The sequence below is a fragment of the Amia ocellicauda genome, chromosome 15 (assembly GCF_036373705.1).
Source record: "Amia ocellicauda isolate fAmiCal2 chromosome 15, fAmiCal2.hap1, whole genome shotgun sequence".
Lineage (NCBI taxonomy): Eukaryota > Metazoa > Chordata > Actinopteri > Amiiformes > Amiidae > Amia > Amia ocellicauda.
The window spans coordinates 8069946-8087993 of NC_089864.1; the positions used below are offsets into that span (position 1 = coordinate 8069946).

General features: G+C 41.6%; 1 protein-coding gene across 4 annotated transcripts in view; it reads left to right on the forward strand.

Annotated features, from left to right (window-relative positions):
• The window catches only part of magi2a (membrane associated guanylate kinase, WW and PDZ domain containing 2a), a 283670-nt gene that overhangs the window by 225759 nt on the left and 39863 nt on the right, over positions 1-18048 (forward strand). For all 4 annotated transcript variants that reach the window (XM_066687156.1, XM_066687157.1, XM_066687159.1 and 1 more), the window contains 2 exons: positions 2307-2948; positions 16381-16412. In XM_066687156.1, coding sequence (XP_066543253.1) covers positions 2307-2948; positions 16381-16412 — 674 coding nt within the window. The remainder of the gene's footprint in view (positions 1-2306; positions 2949-16380; positions 16413-18048) is intronic.

Genomic DNA, 18048 nt, shown 5'->3' on the forward strand with positions numbered 1-18048 from the left:
GTTTCCATTTCCCACTGTTTTAAAGATGATTTGCTATTTTTGAATAACCCTTCGCTAGCAGTGTGTCAACAGTCCTCACTTCTCACACTTGGAAGAATTACTGATACACATAGCACATAATATGTCTCTCACTCCACACACCTCTTTGATTCTCAGGCAGACACAACTTAGAACTGATAGTAAACCTTGCTGTGCCACAGAGCTGCGTTACAAATGTAATGTCAGATCACAAATGTGTGATGGAGCTGTTTCAGTTAGTGCTAACAACCGTCTGTTAGGATGTGCCGACCCATTAGCACAGTACACTCGAGTTTGCTGTAAGCCCTTATTATTTCTGTGCCGTCGTGAGCCGAGTGGGAGCTGCTCGTGCTTGACAGCGGTGTGTACATCGGTATGTGCTTCCAAACCTGGCAGACTATTCTGACACCGAGTGCCTTGCCTATACGGGAGTTGTAAGTGTGTCATCACTCTCTGGGTTTGGTGTCAATAGCTCCAACACCGGTATAATGACGGCACATTGAGTTTCTGTCAGCCGTTTCAAATCTGACTGTTTTCTAAAGATAATGGTAGATTATATCCTTAGGATGGCCATTTCTGATTACTGCCAGGTGTTGCCGATCTGATCTGACACAATGAGGCAATTACTGCACATGTCCTATGCTCTAAACATCTACCCTCTCTATCTCTCTGTCTCATCTCTGTGTTTGTCTGTGTAGTAGCGTGGGCATCGCACTGCTCTCTTTGCCAAGTGAGTGGTGTAGTTTTTTGGGCTGGAGAGAGGGCTTTGATTAAAATGCAAAAGAAATCCGGGAGACTCAGTAACAGGTGCAGAAGTTGCTGCCAAAAAGTGATGTAAGCCCCGTCCTGGGAAGACATCTGACAGCTCTGATCTCCGGGAGATAGCTGAGCCTAAATTCTGCGCCTGACATGTCAGGGGGATTTGATTGGTGCAGCTGAAGCTCTCCGCCTTTACGCACGGAGCAGGGTCCTCCTAACAATGCGCTGTCATGTACTCCCCTACGCCTGCTTTTCACCCTTGGAAAGTGCTTGATTTGCATCAGAAGTCACTGGTTATTTAATGGCGCTCGGGCCTGCAGAAAGAGAGGAGAGGAAAAGTATGTGTCATCTTTAACACTTTGACTGTTCTGTCACTGCTTTGTATTTACTTTGGGGATGTAAACAGAGAGGTTTTTTTCTGTGCTTGTTTGTTTGTTTTCCGAGACGTGGCGCGCATGTTTCCCTGCCTACACATTTCTCACATCCTTCTCCAAAAAGCACGGGTTTATGTAAGCGCTATATATACATGTTGTCTTCACTTAGTGCCCTTAATAAAAATGTGCTTGTATTCTGTCATTATAACCTGATCGATTGGCTTTTAATTTCCTTAAGTCTAAATCAGTTCTTGTAGACATGATCCAATTCTGCAGCTCATAACCTTATCTTAACTTTAAAGGTATAGGTATTCCCCATAATTCAGGTTTCTGGCTTGTTAAGTTACCTTGAAAATTGACAATGAAAACAAAGAAAATAATCTGTGAATCACACACAATATGAATAAGTTTAAATGACAGAAACTAAAACATTATATACACTGTGTTGGCAACAACAACTTTAAAATGTGTAAAGCCTTTTGCTTTATTTGCATATTTGTCATAATTAAACCTAATACTGTTGAACGTTAGTTAATATCAGTAACACGGATTGTGTTTAGCTGTTCAATTAAAGACTTCTCATCCCCATGGCAACTTTGAAGTTATGTTACTAATGAAGATTCAGGAAAACTGTGCAAGAACTCAGACATTGTGTGTATCCACTCCTTTTAAAATGAGGGAACAGCAATTCAAATATTAATATTTTGGAGCCTCAAATCTCAAGGAAGATCTTTGCTCTTAGCCACGTACAAATACTGTGCCATTGAGATCAACACAACTGAGTATGACCTTGATACGGCAATCTAATCCACAACAGTCGACACTGATACTCTTGATGATGCTAAACTTGAGGAAGGGGCAAAGAAAAAGTTTTCTCACTGTTGTCTTTTATTAGTTTTCTTAAAACATTAACAGTGTATTGATTATTATTAGTAGTAGTATTATAAGTATTATTAGTATTGTTGTTGTTGTTATTGATTACATTGTCTTTTTTTAATTGTAGCCTGTACTTGCTTAGCTTCAGTCGTTTCCACCTTTTTATGATCCCTGCGTTGTGTCACTAAGCACTGAAACATAATAAATTTCTGACCTCATGTGATTCTTTGCTTGCCTTTGATTGTCAGTGTGCTTAATTTTCCCATGTCTCTCCTCCAGGTGATGTCATTGTCTATATCAATGATGTCTGTGTCCTGGGTCACACACACGCGGATGTGGTCAAGCTCTTCCAATCGGTTCCGATTGGTCAGAGCGTGAGCCTGGTGCTATGCCGTGGATACCCTTTGCCCTATGACCCTGAAGACCCTGCTAGTAGCATGATATCTCCCATGGGGATGATGGACAGGCCACCAGTTTTGGTGAACGGGAGGAGTAACTATGACAATTACCTGGAGTACCTCTCACGGACCTCTCGGTTTGTGCAGGACCACCCAGAGCATCTTGCCCATCAGCCGCTCCCCCCCCACCCGGGGGATACCCACCTCGATGGGCAGATGCCACCCCCAGCGCATGAGGACAATGTGTCCATGGCGTCCTCGGGCGCCCCTCAGGCCGAACTCATGACCTTGACCATTGTGAAAGGAGCGGACGGGTTTGGGTTCACCATAGCGGACAGCCCCACCGGACAGCGGGTGAAGCAGATACTGGACGCCCAGGGCTGCCCGGGCCTGTGCGAAGGGGACCTCATTGTAGAGATCAACCAGAGGAATGTGCAGAGCCTCAGCCACACCCAGGTAGTGGATCTACTTAAAGAATGTCCAATGGGAAGCGAGACGACCTTGGTCATCCAAAGAGGAGGAGGTAAGTCTGTGCTGCTTGGCCCTGCTGGCCTACTTATATCCTTGGGATCTGACCCCGCTAATGTGCAGTGTCTTGAACACAGTTAAGCAAACACGGCCTTCGCCAAGCCTTGGCAGTGCTGAAAACGCTGAAACCACAGGAACCCATGATACAGTCTATCTCCATTACCTGGCTTCTCATTGTAGGTGACAACGACATGTCGAATTCCATCTGTTGGCAAACCTCTCAATATTCTTTCTTTAAAGATTTGTGACAACCAAAATAGTGTTTATGTTTTTACTCTTTTGCAAGCGGGTCATGATACCTGTGTGAGCTGCACAAAGCCGTGCACAGATTGGTTTCAAATGTTAGGCGTGCTAAGAGGTCATTTCTTTTGCCTTTTAATTCCCATGGATTCTTTAGGTTTATTTTAGCTCAGCGTACACTGTCATTCCATAAGAAGAAGGCACATTGTGCTATTGTCGCACTTTAAAATCATCTCATGAGCAGTTTTTCTATTTTGTTTCCTTGCATTTTACAGTATAAGAATAGTTTTGTTCTTAATTTCTCCCAGTGGTGCTCAAACCGAAGCCAATTCATTTAAGTTCAAAGAAACATCCATCAATTAATTGTGCAGCCTGTGCATCCAATCACCATTTTAGTTATTATAATTTGTTTTTAAAAATGTTTCCTGTGGACGTTTCTCCTCTGTTCTTGATCAAGGAGGCATAATCATCTCCTGCAGTAAATGATGATAACTTTTTTCTGCCTGTGTCAGTGTAATGGAAATAAATTAGAGTGAAAGCTAAAATCCCATTTAAATTCCATGTCTGGTTCCTCCAGTGTGTTTTTTTTAACTTTTAACTAAGAAAACAAATGAGCTTGGTCCCTCAGGTGTGGGAGGTCAGTAGTCCTTGTTGATGTTATTTCATCACGTCGCTAAACACGATTGTTTTATTTCTTGGGCTGAAGCAGTGACTGATTCTAGATGAGACTGGAAACCAGCAGAGGCTCAGAAAGATATAACGCAATCCCTCCACATTATAGAGTACTGTAGCACTGTCCAAGTGCATGTAGCAAGATAATAACCGCAAGTCTGTGTCACTGCAAAATAATGTGACTGTCCGGGGATGCTAAGGAAAGAAGGGTTGTTTTTACTTTTTCAATCACTCTCGGTAAAGTTAGCCAGGAGAATAAATCCAAACTGGAGGAGTGTCCCCATTTCCAACCCAGAAGGCTCGGTTAGTTTTATTTTACATGGACCATGAAAGAGACCTGCTAGAGCCAGAAGGTGACATATTTACCACTGGTGTTGAACCCTAATGTAAAGCACATTCCTGCATTACATTACATTACATTACATTACATTACATTATTTGTCATTTAGCAGACGCTCTTATACAGCTGGGCATTTTACTGGAGCAATCTAAGTGAAGTACCTTGCTCAAGGGTACAACAGCATCTGAACCCACAACCTTCCAGTTATGAGTCCAGAGCCCCAACCACTACTCCACAGTGCATGAGTTTACAGGTTCCATAAGACTGTGGTTCGATTGATAAATAGATGTTGGGCAGCATCCTTCAAATGCAGAGGAATTAAGGATCTGTGAAAGCCATTCTCAAGAGTGACGTGTATGATTGCTTTTCTAGCAAAAACAAACAAACCCTCAATTATTCGGCACCAGCCAAATTTTGCATCTGGGTACATTATGAAAGCTGTTGTTACAATCGTGTTAGGAGGCATTAGTCATTCCTGTTGATTCGAGACGTTCTGGAGGGCTGTCACACTCACTTTGCCGTGTTGATTAAATGCAATTCCCTGGTACTACAAGGGTGAATTCTAAACTGTGAACTGTGTGAAATCCTTATCTTGGCTGGGAGGGCGGATGCGTATCTTAGCTCTCGAGGTAATGGGTTACACTTGTCGGATTTAAGATTCAAAGAAGATTTTCTAACCTTTCCACACTGCTCATCCCTGGACTCAGTGAAATGGACCTGTCAGTCAGGGAATGAGCTTTTTTTTTCCCAGTCACCTTGATATCGAGGGCAGGGACTCCTCCGAATTTCACTTTCCACTAATGAAACCAATTTTACGGCTTCGGGTTCCAGATCAGCTGGCAGGGCTTTGATTCAAATCTGTGACCCACTGTGAACAGTGAGCCGCCTGCCCAGCCCGAGCAGCCAAAGTGGGGGTGTCACTCATATTGGGGGGGACTGGAGAGGAGACCCTCAGTGGGCCTGGGAAAAATTAAATAAAGACCCGTGAAATGACAATTAAAAGGGCCTTTTTAATTTTCTGCTAGAATACTCTCCTTAATTAAACACACTTATGTGTGTGAAACCTTTAAACAAGCAGCCCGGAAGGCCTGTTTGTATTTATGGATTGGACAACATTAAGACTCTTGGCTGCTCCTGTTAGGAAACTCCAGACCAATCGCAGCGAGGAGAACGAGTTAAATCTTAGTTGGGCTATGATTGCATGCAAGCACAGGTTATTTAATTAGTACTTGTGTCTCTTTTTTGCTTATTTTTCCACTGTATGCAATAACTCATTTTAAAACCTTCCTTTATGTTGCAAAAACGGATCTCATTCCAATTGTAAATATCCAATCACTGTTTAATTAACATGTATTTCTGCAAATATGTAAAAATCCAATAATGTGCCTGTAGTTAGATTTTAATGAAGGTTATACAACACAATTGCATTTTGTTCATTGCTGAAAAGATGAGTTCTAATCAGGGAAGTCAAGCATTTTCATGTAATATCCCTAAATAGCATCTGTTTAATTTCTCTAGCTGTAGGGATCACAGCTGATGTCCAGTTGTATGAATGTCTTCCAGGTGAGTGAGGCCAGCTTGCTGTATGATGCTTTCTATCACAACATTGTTGACTTTGACACAATCTAAACTTGTATAGGGAATGATTTATGGAATAATCGTTGAAGACAGACTTTTTACTTCATTTCTGAGGAAAGGGCATGGTTCTCACAAGGCTAAAGTATTTATGCCTTAAAGGAACAAGGAAATGTGTAGATGTTGTGTAGTATTTTCAGGATAAAGGCTGCTGATGTTTATCTACATCATTCCCTGCCAGAATTTTGAATTACATGAGAAACAGTTGAACGCAGTGTCTATTCATGTTTGGAGTCGCACTCGGTCATCACACCCAAGACTCAGACTTATTCAATCAAACAAACTACTCTATGTTTCAGTTCAGAGCCGCTCCACCTGAAATACACTGTGCCCTGCGTGTCACTCATGCCACAGCATCTCTGGGAAACATCCGCGCAGCGCTGTGAACAGTTTACCAAGGCCCTCATTCTCGTATCGCATCTCTCCAGGAGGTGGGGAAGCTGCAGTGAATATGCACATCACATTAGAGCCCGGTGACTGGGCTGCGCGGTCACGGCTTCTGTGTAAACACTGGAATTAACCAGGCTTCCTGACAAGGTAGAAAAGTTCACCGAATCCAACGAGAGAGAGAGGCAGAAAGAGCATCCCATCTTACTCGGTTAACAGCCCAATCTTATCCTGCTCTAAACGTGGCCCGTGAACGAGGGGTGAGGGGCCGTCACAGTCATCTCTGGAGCTGCAGTTTGTCTGCCTGTGATTTGAATTCCGGACAGAGTACGACATCCATAATGCATAAACAGACTGGCACAGGTTTATGTTATGAATAAAACAATGTAGGAGACAAGGCCCGCAGACTTGGGGGTAGGGTTAGATTTAGCATTAACTGTGTTCTTTGGGCAACGTATTCTTCAGTTGACAGGGTATAAACCTACTGTGACAGATGTAAAGCAGGCTTTGAGATCTATTGAGTCAAGTTTAAATATTTAACAGGATGCAGATCCAAGTGTTGCTTCGCTACTGTTGAACATACTTGTACGCCTTCATATACTGTGTGTTTATAATTAGGTACAGAAGGATAAAATGAGTCCCAATTAATTGTGGAAGCAACCTTATTACAAGGCCACTGTATAAGCTTAGAGTGGGCCACAGTATAAATTGGTTTTCTTAATTTGAATAAGACTACATTTGTTTTTTACTTTTTTTTTTCTGTTGTAGTAATACTTTTTATTTAATTCATTTATTTAATTGATTTCATTTTAAGTTCCTCTGTGAAAGAAAAATGTGATCATTAATTGTAGCCGCATTCTCTGAAAATGGTGTTTGCCCTTGGTATAACTATTAATACTGTCTTATAACTAATGTACTAAGGTTGTAACCTGTTGTGTGTGGATTTACCGTTCTGCTTGGACTGCCACTGAGGACTCTGGACAGGTGGAGAGGCATATAACTGTAGATTGTAGAAAAGGGGCACGCTCCAAATAAAAACTATAGGTCCAACAAACAAATCATGATGCATTCACAGTCTCTCATCTCATACAGCTGAAGCAATACACCACACACTTAAGCAAAAACATTTCCGGCTTTGTCAAGAACTCTCTTAGGTCTGAGATTTGTGAATCTTCATGGGACGTGGTTTTGTTCCTGAGAATACAATGAGTCCGTTTGATTTTCGTTTCAGTGTGCCCCTTTTTTTGGTACCTCTTCACATGCTGTTTTGAGCAGGTGAATTGAGAGGTATTTTCTCTTGCTTCTTGAACTTTTCAAGTGTTGCAGCCTTTCCACTCTGACTGTCACAGCAGTGCGCCCGGATAAAGAGCCTCCTCCCAATTAGACTTCGGAAAGCTTTCCAGAAACAATGTCATTTTCTTATACTGTTATTTCATTTAAGCAACAACAACAACAAAAAAACATTTGGGAAATCCAAGCTGGCAAAAGAAAAAACTATAGCTTCAGGTGCTTGCTTTCCCACTGCCCGGCATCCCTGTTACCGAAGAGCATTTTTACAATTAACTCAGCCGATGCCCACAGAAGGTTTGGCTCAGTGGTCTTGGAGAGGCACGTGATGCTTTCCAGGGTCCTCACTGTCGAAACCCTCTCGTATCATAAAAGGTATGAGTGCGGTTGGGTGCACCGTTGTGTCAGCCTGCAGTTAACCGTTTCCTCTGGCATGTAAACACTCGCCGCCCGGCTCCTGCTGCCGCCTCCCTGCTGAAGCCACTGCACTTACAGAGTCTATCTGCTCGGTGGAAAAGAGGTCCTTTCTTGTCTGCATAATTCAAAAGCAGTGAGAGGTTATTAAAATATGCCATGAAGTTTCATAACCCTCCGCAACACGGCATAATATCCGCTGTCCCTAAAGTACGTGGATTGCTCTTGGGCTTATTTTAGCAAACAAATGGCCGTCCTGTCCCTCATTATGTGTGATTAATGCATGCATTCCGGATGCCCTCATTAGCTGCGCTATCTAAACCATTAACTGCCCGCATTATAATTGTGGACAGATGAATTCTGGAACGGTAATTGGGTTGTGGAGGATTTCAATGCAGCTTCACAGAGATGGACCGATCAGCCTTTTTTTGAAAATGCCGGTTTGCGCACCAGGCTTTAATAATCACAGATACCTACCTAGAGAGGAAAAAGAAACATGCTCAGCGACAGATTCAATAATTGAAGGTAATAAGCCCCTGTGTTTGGAGGATTTTGCATCCATAATAAATAAGATATTTGTCAGACACTGGATTTTTCATAAGGCTGTCTGGTCCTCTAATAGGTAACACAGACTGTCGTGTCTGCTTAGCATCTCTTCCTGCCAATTTGAGAAGGTCTGCCTCACAAACGGTTGGCTTGGACGTAGCTCTGTGACTCAATGAGGCTCCCAACAAAAGACAGATCCTTCACCGCCGTGGAGCACGATTTATGATTCAATATCCAGAAGTAAAACTTAAACACAGTCTGCCAAAGGCTAAGTGATGGATGGGCTCAATTATTTCACCTAAGCTATATCATTCCATATAACCCTTTGAATTATAGTTAAGTAAATGATTACCTTTGGCACAGCATTACTCGTGAAAACAAATAGATGACAGATTAAACAAATGACCGAAAATGGGGATGAAAATGCTTCTCAAATGACAGCCAGGTTACCTTGGTCTTACTTGGATTTACAGTAATAAGTGAAGTGGAATGAATGGAGTTTGGAAACAGTCCCGGCCTCCTGCTGTTACATCTGAAGATGTGAAAGAATTTAGGATTAACCGTCACCACAAGAGGTCGTGAAAATCAGTTATTTTCTCAAAGACTATTTGCTCAAAACGGTTTAATAGATGTCGATATTACCGTGTGGTGGTAATAAGTCGGAGACGCTGACTTTTACAAAAAAAAACAAAAAACTAACTTTTAACCTGTGGAATAAGGTGTTTCATACACAGTCGGTGGTCACTAATAGTTGCTCATTTGAATTGTGTGTTTTTTTAACGTCGTCCCAGGATACATGTGGATGATCCCTAAGGTGCATACTGTGCTAATCTGTGGTAACCAAGTGTGTGAATTAAACCTTTCTGTTTTTCTTGCATGGCACTGAACAGATCCTTCAATATAAGCCAAGCAGAAAACAGACATTAAAACCACAGGGACACAATGTTTTATTAAGGCATAATCTCTGTCCATCTGGACAGGTAAAGTTACACACTTACACAGTTTGTGCAGGAAAACATTTTTGGTAAAAATACCAGGTTCTGCATCTTGGCAGTGTAGTCCTCGTTTTGCACTCAATTAATGAATTATTTACATGTACAGTATTCTTGTGTATCTCGTCTGCTGATGCATGTAGCCGTCACCCTCAGTGTCAGATTCCTCAGGGTCTGCGCCGGACTGCGGTGACTGACGCACACATTGACTGTGATGACGAGTTGATTGTATCTGATCCCTTCGACAGGCAGCAGTGTGAGTGTTATGCCATCGGTGGCGCTCACGTGTCTCCCTGCTCTCTTGAGTGATTGCTTCCTCGCCTAGTTTTCTGATGCCTGCATACTGAACATAGCTAACCACACATTAAACAGCATGTAAATTAGGTATTCAGCATTCTGTAATTATGCATATCATTAGCTTAGTGGCAACGGCAAGAAATAATGTGTTACTATATAGGATACAACAATCCCCATTCCCCTCAGTAATTGTGCTCCACTACCACCGATTAGTGAGTGAGGACTACAATCTGACAAGTGTCACGAGCAATAAGAGAAATCATTGTTTTCACTGCTCTTTAATTGCACTCATAAAGCAGAGGGGATTTCCACACACACACACACACACACACCTCTAAAAATCAACAAACAAAATTACATAACGCTAGTCATTATAAAGTCATTAAATGAGTCCTATCATTTGTGTAAACATGACTCCTATTTCGTTTTTTAAATACTGCATGAGATTTGTGTTGCGTTCGGTTTCCTGAGTATATTAAAAACCAAAGTGAGCACTAGAGCAATTTTTTTCTTCCTCAATGTGGACAAAAAGGTAGAGAAATACAATCATGTGGAACTGACAGGCTTGATGGGGTTTGGGGGCAGCTGATGTAAGCTTGAAGGGATTTTTAAGTGAGCTGATTGCCTGGAGACCTCCATGTGGGTTGCATACTGAGATGGGGACTCTGTGCTCTGTGCTATTTAGCACAAATTTGAGATTGTCAAAGAGGCATTTTGTGGTGGGAAGCTTCAGATCATAAATTAAGTGTGGTGGCCCGGTACAATTATAGTTATATTTGTATATGGAAAAACAGATCACCGCAGGATTCAAATAATGTCTCATCAGAGATGGTCATAAAGAACTCGCCTCGTTTTTTCTGAAGTCATACTTTAAAAGGCATGACAATAATTAATAATATGTGAAAAACGTGCCTGCAACAGCTGGAAGTTTATAATGTTTAAACGTATTTGTATCTGTAGCTGCTTTAGTGACTGAATGCTTTTAATCGACTTTTGTTTGTTTTATAGTTGTCATCATTTTCCTTCAGTGTTTTTTTTTACAGTGGCAGTAGTAAACATTGTCATTCTCTGTGTACCAATGTGTATTAGAGCGCCTGTCAATATACATTAAGTGTCACTCTCATCTTACAAACCCTGCTCTTTTCAGCTGTCATTTAATTTTGATAGGCAGCTGGTACGTTTTATTTTCCTTCCGCTTCTGAGATGTACAAGGTTAGTGATGTGCTAAGCAGCCTGTCCGAGATTCCCCCAGGCGCTTTTGAAGGACGTTCCCCAGCCTTGATTGTAATTTGGTTATAATTTAAACAATGACTCTGCCCTGTTACCTGTAGTTAGTCAGTGTAATGTCCAATAAGCAAGTTACACAGATTTGGTCGGGCTCTCTGATCAAATAAACATGGAAATAGATAGCGTATCCCCTATTCCCCATCGTATATGTTTGATTTAATTTGTTTTTGAGTGCATAACATATATATTGCAAATGTGAAGAGCTAAAGGACCGTTTCTATATGTTAAGGTGATGATTGAAAGGCTGTCTACTTTCTCTGGATCTTGTGTGTATATTTGTATTTATTTATTTTCAATAATGTCTCCATATTATAGGTTTATCATTACTAAGCCTATCTTAGGTCTCGTTATGTGAGCTTTCACATATTTCACAGAGACAGTTGATTAGGTTTGCGCTTTGATTTATCATATCAAAAGTGGTCAGGCCTTATTCTTGCTATTCGGGTATTAACACGTTCAGGTAAACATGAATTGTGTGGTCAAGGATGTGGCTTTTCCTAAAAACATTGCATTGACTGTAAACCCATTGCCTACTCCTCAAAGGCAAAGCGTTGACTTGGTGCAGTGTTGCTGGTGTCTGGGATTAGTTTGCGAGGCAAGCAGCGGTGCCTGTGTGCATGTTGTCATGACACCGGGAACGTGCTCCCGTGTTGCAGCCAATCAGACGTGCCAGACGCGAAATTAGACCTGAATCACGAAGAAGATGCTGCTAAGACTATGCATGGCCGCGCACACACTAACACACACACTGAAACTGATGTCAGCCCTGTCAGACATTAGCTGTAACACTGGGAGGGTGCTAGCGATATGTGTGCACCACGATGAGTCACTGCTACTGGATGTCATATTGTACGTCTGTCATACACAGATTTTCCACACACAACACAGGGAAGTGGAGTGGCTGCTAGGGAAAGCTGCTACTACCGAGTAGCACTATTAGGGGCCCTATTAATAGTGCAGTTGGCCTACAGAAGCTCTTTAAATACCACAGCGCTTATGCCCTCTCTGGTTTTCTGCAGTACTGAAGTGCCTATAGTGCTGTGCTTATAGAAACAACTTCAGCACCGAGGACAGCTCTTTAGCACTAGACTACTTCAGCCACGCGTCTCGTTCACTGGCACATGTCTGCAGCTCCTGAAAGCCCTACTTTTTTATGGATATAAATAAAACACACCGGTTAATCAGTTCATACCAGGCCATGCCAGATTGTCAGAGGCTTTAATTGTACTGCCTAAGGGTACGGTGTGTATTGAGCATTCACAAGGAGCTCTGCAACCAACAACAAACATAAGCGACGCACTGTCCCTCTCTCAGAAGGGACGCGTTAGTCTTTTTTTCGTCTGAGATCCAAGACAGTGTCTCCGTTCCAGCTCGCCCGGCTGTGGCTTCTACAGCTGGAACGGAGACGTTGTTTTGGATCTCAGAGCCTAATGTGATATCAAACGGTTTTGTAAGAAAACTGCAGGTTTAGATAAGGTACAGAGTATGTTTGTATATATGAATATGTATGTATGGTTGTAAGTATGGAAATGGTGGTTCGTGCCAGGGGGAGAAAAAAAAACATGCTTTGATATTATTGTATATGGGTTTAGACATTTTGGCTGGATGTTTACGGATTCTGAGTGTTTGGTTTCATTAGCTGAGAATTCAGCCTGGGTGGGGGAAGAAAATGTGTCTGACAGGTCTTCAGACTGCTGTAGAAGAAAAATCAGCTCTCATTTTCCACAGTCCAGCAGTGTTTTCCTTCCCCCCTTCATTTTAAACAAATTATGCCTCTTCTGGCAAGAACATTTGTAAGCTCCTGAATATTAATCTGATACATAAGAATGCACAGCCTCAGCTGCCCACATTATCAAAAGGAATATTTTTAACACAGATCAGTTCACTGCGCGGCGTGTGCAGAATTGTGCTATTTTTACCATGCCGCTGTTCAGCCAGTGGATGTCTCCCATTGTTATCTGCTTTTGCAATGAAACAATCTATTGATTTACACAGCGACCGTCGCTTCTCATTTCCAAGAAAGACTGAAATAAACTTCAGGTTTGCTTCCTCTTTCCGATGTGTGCATTTTCTCGACCCATTGTTGGTTTGGAGAGTGTTTATGCTATTATTGCAGCTTTCCAAAAATGTCAGGCTGTGAAAAATAAATAAAAAATGCATTGAGTCACAAGCTTATCTAATCCCATTGATTTGCATATCTTCGTTTTTTCTCCTGGAGGGCATCCATGGCTGTTACATGAGAGAAAGGAAGACTGAAATTGAATGAGGAAGACAGAGAGAGGATGTGATCTGGAGACTGATTTGGTTTCCAGGCCTGTAGTTATAGTTTTCTTAAAAAAAAAAAAAAAAAACATGAATTAATTAATTAATTGGAGAATGTGGAAGAGTGGGCTGTAATATAAATTCATCCCCAAGATTTTATATATGCGTTTAATATTCTGAGAAGAAAAATTTTCAATTCACACTTATTGTGATTATGTAATGACTGAACAGATATGCAGATAGATATGTAGATAGGTGTAGATATGCTTTGCTATGATAAGGAATGAGTACAGTAGGTGTTCACTAATGTAAAACACTTGCTGCACTTGTTTTTTATGTTGCGATGTATTATATTTGCTCAAAAGAAACATGAGTTGCAGGTTGACATCAGGGAAAAAGAGTGGAGGAGCTATTGACTGTTTTTAATTGACATTTTAACTGTTGTATTATTTGCAGTAGGTAGCTGGATTTTGTTTGCAGCGGTCAAGTTTAAAAATAAAAGATAGAGATACATTGGAAATTAACATAGTATTGGAATTGACTAGAACAAGCGGGGGTCCACAAACAAGGGCAAACAGTAGCAATAGCATCCAACCTGTGAATAGATTAGAATCTTTCTTTATATGCTTTAATTTGCCGAAATGTCACTATAATTTTAACAGAAAGTGATCTATTTCACATTGGCTCACATCCAGACTCTTTCTCAGCCTGGTTACTAAAACATTGACGTCTCTGCGTCGTGCTCCGAGGGGGGCTGTATTGTAACAGTAACTTACCTGCTTATGCCTCCTGTGTGTGCGGAGAGACAGACACAAATATAAAGGACTTGAAATAAAACGTTTGCCTGAACATTGGATAAAATTGGAGACAGGGGGCACTCCAGTGTAATCTAGCTCTCAATTTCCCGATGAGATTTCCCGGGAAGCTCTGTGGAATCCACGAGAGGCAGACGGGTGTTGTAATTCTGAGTGCAGCTGATGTAGCGCAGTCACGGCGCCCCAGCCTTGGACTTGAGAGACACCCTGACAGATGGCCCCCTGAGTTATGTAATTTAATGAGCACATTAAAGCCTGCACCAAGGAGAGGATTTCTTTATGCCCAAGGAGTCTACTTTAAAACTGTAATCATTCAAAAAAGATGTAAGAAAACAAAGAATAATGATCCCAACGTGTGGCGTTGATGGTGAAGCCCATCCCAGAACTGGATGCAAATAAAGACACACATTCTGAGTTATCATTACCGCACATAAGCAACATTTGTTTTTGCTCTTGTTCTTTGTTGTCATTTTCATATTTTATGATCAGTGCTTGGCATCTACGAGTTTTTACATTTTCTTACAGTTAAGCAGCTGCTCTTATACGACCCAATTTGCTGCCATTGGTCTGTGGCAGTGAAATATTCCCCCTCCAAATTTGTTGGACATGGTGGTCCCTGATAAAATATTAGTTTGTGTCCAGGGTAGTATTCCACCAAACGATTTTAAAAATTAAATTATGAAAACGTAGTCTTGTTGAAATGCATTCTACTTTGACAAGTTTTAATAACATTAATGGTATGGCTCCCGAAAAGCATTTACATAACTTGAAAAGGAAGCAAACTTTTATCTGGTAATATTTAATGTGCAATACCCTAAGCTAATATATCAGGCAGCGCACACTCTTCAGCTGTACAGCTTTCCTAGAAAAAGTAGGACACGTTCAGATGCCATTACACTTACAAGGCAACTTCCCCATTAATGTCATTTTATCTACGCTCTGATACTAAGATATGTAAAATCCAGGGATTAGAGTGACAAAGAACGAACAATATTGTCATGGATCTCTGTTCACTTTATACATCTGTTGTCTCTTCCCAGCTTTAGATCTGTACTATATGTCTTGATATGTGAATGTAAAGTTAAAGATTTAGGTATTGGAAGTTGGCAAGAGCAAAAAAAGGAATAATAATTCTGTTTAATGTCTCGCACAAAGTGAAAAGAGACTCCTAATCTTGTGAAATGCAGGCCATGTGTGATTCACAACTCTGTGTAAGAAAAGAGTCAAAGCTGTCGTACTTTATGCATGCATACATGTTCAAATAATAAAATGCGCCGTTGGATGCATCGTTTGATGTGTGACTTAATAACTGTGTGTCCTCAGCACAGTAATCGATGTGATGTCGTGCTTCAGCAGTTCAGTTCTGGGCAGGGTGTAGGTGGTGGCTGACAGGGAGAGAGAGAGGGTAAATAGATGTATATCACAAGCCTTTATTGTTATTCGTTTTTTTTTTTGGCTGCTATAAAAGAACTCGTGTGGTTTCACGCAAAATAGGTATCTTTAAGTATCTATATGGGATTGTTGGGAACATCTGTGAGGCTGACAGGATTTATGATGCAGCATTCAAGCCCGGCTCTCCAACGTCATCTTGAAGGGTTGAACGGGGATAGGAGATACACCTGTCTTCTCAGGAAAACACTGGTGCTGGGGGGAAAATAAGGATAACACACTGTTATCCATTGTGAGCATTATCCATAGTGTCAGTGCATAACACAAGAGCAATGGACACCTTAGTGAAGACCGACACAGCATCCTACACTTACACACAGACCGATCGCTCTCCCCAGAGGTGGCCGGCGAATCCCCCGACGCTGCCATATGTCATGCAGATAAGATTGGCGCTCAGAAATGCTGTCACCCTCACATCCTCGTTGTGCTGAGCGTGCAGGTATAGCAGTTGGGTTCGAGTTGAAGTGCCCCCTTCTGAAGACGCAGTAGATGCTGCCGAGCACGAGAAACATGAGGACGTAGGAGCCATAATCTCACTCCCACACAACCTGTACTGTGTAGCACCCAGGAGACGACTGCTTTCCCAGGAGTTATAGTGATGTGTGACTGTGCAGAGCCTTGACAACTGTATTGCTTATATCTTACTGTTGTTGTTGTTGTTGTTTTTTTAAGTTTGTTTGTTTCTTATATATATAAATATATACTCTTATCCATGCCTTAGTATCATCAGAGAGACCATACCCATGTGATGTATTGGCTGCATTGTTTTGTAGGCTAAATGTTTTTGTTTTCTTACTATTGCAGGTCACTTTTCTCCATGGAAGACCGCTAAACAGGTAAAATGCATTGTCTTCCAAACCGAGCTTACTTCTGCTCTGTGTGATTTAATATTCCCCATGGCAACAGCTGTGTGCTCTTGTGTCAGCTGCTAACTGGCTTTGATTAGATGTTAGTCCCTGCTCGCCATCAATGTAGGAACATCTAACAACATGTTAGAAAACCTGTGTTGCTCAATTAGAGTGCTCCCTCTTTATTTTATCATCTGGCTAACACATCAATTATCCTTACCCGAAAGTGAATTAGCGAGAGGGCCTGTCACAGCTTAATGGACAGAGAACTCCTGAGCCCAAAGTACGGAGGGAGGACTGTATTCTATTTCCTTATCTTTTCCCTTTCATTCATTCAACGAATCTTTCAGTTCCGCACCTAACGGAATGATGCCTTTTTCTGTTTAGATCCATGCTTTCCATCGAGAACCTAATGTTAACAACTTTAGATTCTCAGACCAATTTGTGAATCGATTTTAAGTGTGCAATAAGCTGTGCAAACACCCTACTATTGTTCCTGATTTGATACTGTAGACCATACAGCGATTAGAATTGCGTCGGGCACTTTGAAAGCTGTTGCAAACCCCCCAAACGCTGTATCACTGCAATAATAAGCTGTGATGGATCTGCATGGCAGAATTTTTGCTGTTTTGCATCCTATACATGCATTACTGATATCTTATAATAGAAGGAAATTTACCTGCTTCTAAGCAAAGTTCAGAAGGATGACTGCTGGAATTAAATCAGTCACTGTCACCTGGCACAACAGGACTGAATGTTTTGTCAAGGTAAACAAGACTTACGCACAGAGAGCTACTGGGACTCAAACTCTTCCGGCAAGAAGCAGAATAAACATTTGCTCCAGCGACTACAATCCCAACATGCCTGTATTGTACTGTACAGAAAGCAGACGAAAGGGTTTAGGAGATGTCAGATTCGGAGCCCGTGTTTGGGACGCTGCCTCCTAATTTGAGCAATAGGATGTCAAATCAGAGGAGGGCTGCAATCAGCACACTGCAATCCCAATCTAAAGCCATCAAGGAGAAGATTGATTCGATGTCGGGTTCGTTTACCAACATCGCCAACGGAGGAGGAACCTGAAAGTAAACAGTTCCTGCTGGATCCCCAGGTTTATTCTGCTGAATATGAGTGATGACAATCCCTGTCGTCTGGAACTGGATGTCCCCCTCGAAAAAGGCACCCATGAAATGGTCTCTGTAGAGGTCAGAGGTCAGACCCCAATCTGGACATGTATGAATGATGTGGAATAAAAACAGAAGACATGTTTCTGAAAACCACAAGATTTGTAGAATGTGAAGAAGCCTGGAGGATGAGGATGGATATTGAGTTTGTTTTAATACGTAGATTGATGTTTGAATATGATTCCATGCTACTGGTCATATTAAGTATCTTCATAGTTGTATTGTCAAGAAAAGGAAAGAATTAGGGGAACAAATGTGGCAGTCCTTTTATTTTCTATCAGCATATCCCACCTGATCTGAAGACGGAACGGGTTAACTGTAATTGTAATCATATACAATCATATATATACAGTGAGGGAAAAAAGTATTTGATCCCCTGCTGATTTTGTACGTTTGCCCACTGACAAAGAAATGATCAGTCTATAATTGTAATGGTACGTGTA